Source organism: Curcuma longa, chromosome 9 (assembly GCF_044706935.1).
Source record: "Curcuma longa cultivar G26 ecotype Majalengka, Jawa Barat chromosome 9, ITB_CL_G26_1.1, whole genome shotgun sequence".
Classification (NCBI taxonomy): domain Eukaryota; kingdom Viridiplantae; phylum Streptophyta; class Magnoliopsida; order Zingiberales; family Zingiberaceae; genus Curcuma; species Curcuma longa.
In genome coordinates this window covers 4,438,049-4,439,971 of record NC_133869.1, presented here as the reverse complement: position 1 = coordinate 4,439,971, position 1,923 = coordinate 4,438,049, and the positions used below count along the sequence as shown (strand labels likewise).

The 1,923-nt window shown below is 30.0% G+C and overlaps 1 protein-coding gene across 2 annotated transcripts; it reads right to left on the bottom strand.

The window, feature by feature from the left end:
• Nucleotides 1-767: 767 nt before the first annotated feature.
• On the bottom strand, nucleotides 768-1,696 carry LOC141835444 (protein SPEAR1-like). Of its 2 annotated transcripts, none has more exons than XM_074722899.1 (4): nucleotides 1,508-1,696; nucleotides 1,313-1,408; nucleotides 1,108-1,221; nucleotides 768-1,011 (listed from the first exon to the last, which is right to left on the bottom strand). In XM_074722899.1, the coding sequence occupies exons 1-4, from the start codon at nucleotides 1,661-1,663 to the stop codon at nucleotides 925-927; spliced, it is 453 nt and encodes a 150-aa protein (XP_074579000.1). In that variant the 5' UTR covers nucleotides 1,664-1,696; the 3' UTR covers nucleotides 768-924. The 2 variants fall into 2 exon arrangements, with proteins under 2 accessions (XP_074579000.1, XP_074579001.1); XM_074722900.1 differs by having other exon boundaries at nucleotides 769-1,011; nucleotides 1,313-1,405.
• Nucleotides 1,697-1,923: the final 227 nt, after the last annotated feature.

Sequence of the window (1,923 nt, the reverse complement as noted above, 5' to 3'; positions counted from 1 at the left end):
ATGTGTTTTTGATATATAATTTTTAGTTATGATGTGCATATTACTATGTTATAACATAAATTACCTAGAAACATTACTGTGAATCATTATAAAATTATATGTTCATTTATAGGCCTAACATGATAAGATGTTGATGTTTATGGTATATAAAAGAAAGTATGTTATATAATGTACAACCGCTATAACCAGTATTTAGTATTCTATTATATTAAAGTAATTATGATGTCTTAAAAGGATGAATTATTTATGCTTAAAGTTATGATGCATCATACTTATATTTTAAAATTTAATTTTATCTAATTTTTAGGTCAAGTGGAAGAATGCTAGATAATTATTATTATCTAACTAAATAATTAACCTTAAAATTAAAAAGAAAAAGAAATTAAACTAAAGTAACTTCATACAATTACTAATCAAATATAACTCATATATATTATTATTATTATTATTATTTGTAATAAATATAAATAATAATAATTATAATCGATTCATGATACATACACAAAAATAAAGATGTTATACATATATTGATCCTCTTTCTACCTATAAATAGAAAGCATAATAATGTTTCATCAAATAAATGAATCGAGTGTTTTTATAAAGAAGGAAAAAGAGAGAGAAATCAATACATATTAAATGATTATATTACAATGATTTCTTCATCAAATCTAGATATATAAAATTGGATTTCAAAATCCATTTCATAAAATAAATATAATATTTATATTCATTAATTAACAATAGAGGCATATAGAGGTTTGTTTTGTACTTGAAAAACAATTATAAAATTAGTACATAGATAGCTGAGAATAGCTCAAATGATTAATCCCTTTAATTATTCGCCCAATGTTTAATGAACTATTTTCCTTATAAACATCTAAAAACCATTCATTATTCCAACATTGACCACTGAAATCACCTAAGTCATAATCTAAGCTCCAAATCAATTTCTTGCAGATCACGGGAGTTGTGCCTCATCCAAATGGAGCTATCATGATTGTTGCTCACGATCTACACAAAACCAGAAGAGGGAAAAGTTAATTATCTCTAAATTTATAGGTTCATGTGGATTAAGGTCGTGAAGAGAATTAAGTAGGTATGCAATACCTGTGTGGTCCGTTCAAAGAGAGATAGCGTTGGCTTCTCCCCTTGATTAAGAAAGGAACTGGAATGAAATGTATTATATGCCGTGCCAATCTCTGAGTTGTCTCCAAATCCAATCTGAATTAACAGAAAATTAATTCGCCATTAACTCTCCTATAAAGATGGAAAGTTAGAATTGAACTTTGTAAAGCTAGCGAGATATACATACCATGACACTAGAATAGGAATCAAACATCGAAGAAGATGAAGTGGTAGATGGGGGAGATGAAGGATACCCTGTTTGTAGTCTGCTACCAGAATCCTGCTAATTCCATCAAGGGGAAAAAGATAAATAAGATCGAGATGAACACATGCAAACAAGAACATTAGATGAAAATAGAGACATGCATACAAAAGATAAAACCTTGTGGAGATCAGCCCTCAGCTGATTCTGCAGTAGGATCTTCTCCAACTGAGCCACCCCAAGTCCTCTTTGTGGCTGCTTTCGCTTCTCCGAACCATTCTTCTTCCCTCTCCTCCTTGAGGATTCATTACTCCTTCCACAGCCTAATCCAAGCATTTTAATCTATACACCAAGTGTTTAATTATACTGGGAGAGAGACAGAGAGAGAGAAGGATTGCCTGTTGTAAGGCTCTTGAGGAAGGCTATATATAGAGAGAGATGGGTTAATTGTTAGATGAAAACCAGATAATTACTGCATCGTTGATATGATTATCATAAGATCTTAATATAAGATTCTGAGTTCAAAGTTGATCATATATCTCCGAGAAGATTCACAATCATGTGTGAGATCTACAATTAAATATATAATCAGATTA

What these genes read in the sequence shown, in the direction of transcription:
- LOC141835444 (XM_074722899.1), bottom strand. Translation starts at nt 1,663, where the DNA reads ATGCTTGGATTAGGCTGTGGAAGGAGTAATGAATCCTCAAGGAGGAGA. An exon ending in TGAGGGCTGATCTCCACAAG is followed by an intron (nt 1,409 to 1,507) that starts GTTTTATCTTTT and finishes TGATGGAATTAG; the next exon opens with CAGGATTCTGGTAGCAGACT. An exon ending in ATTCCTATTCTAGTGTCATG is followed by an intron (nt 1,222 to 1,312) that starts GTATGTATATCT and finishes CTGTTAATTCAG; the next exon opens with ATTGGATTTGGAGACAACTC.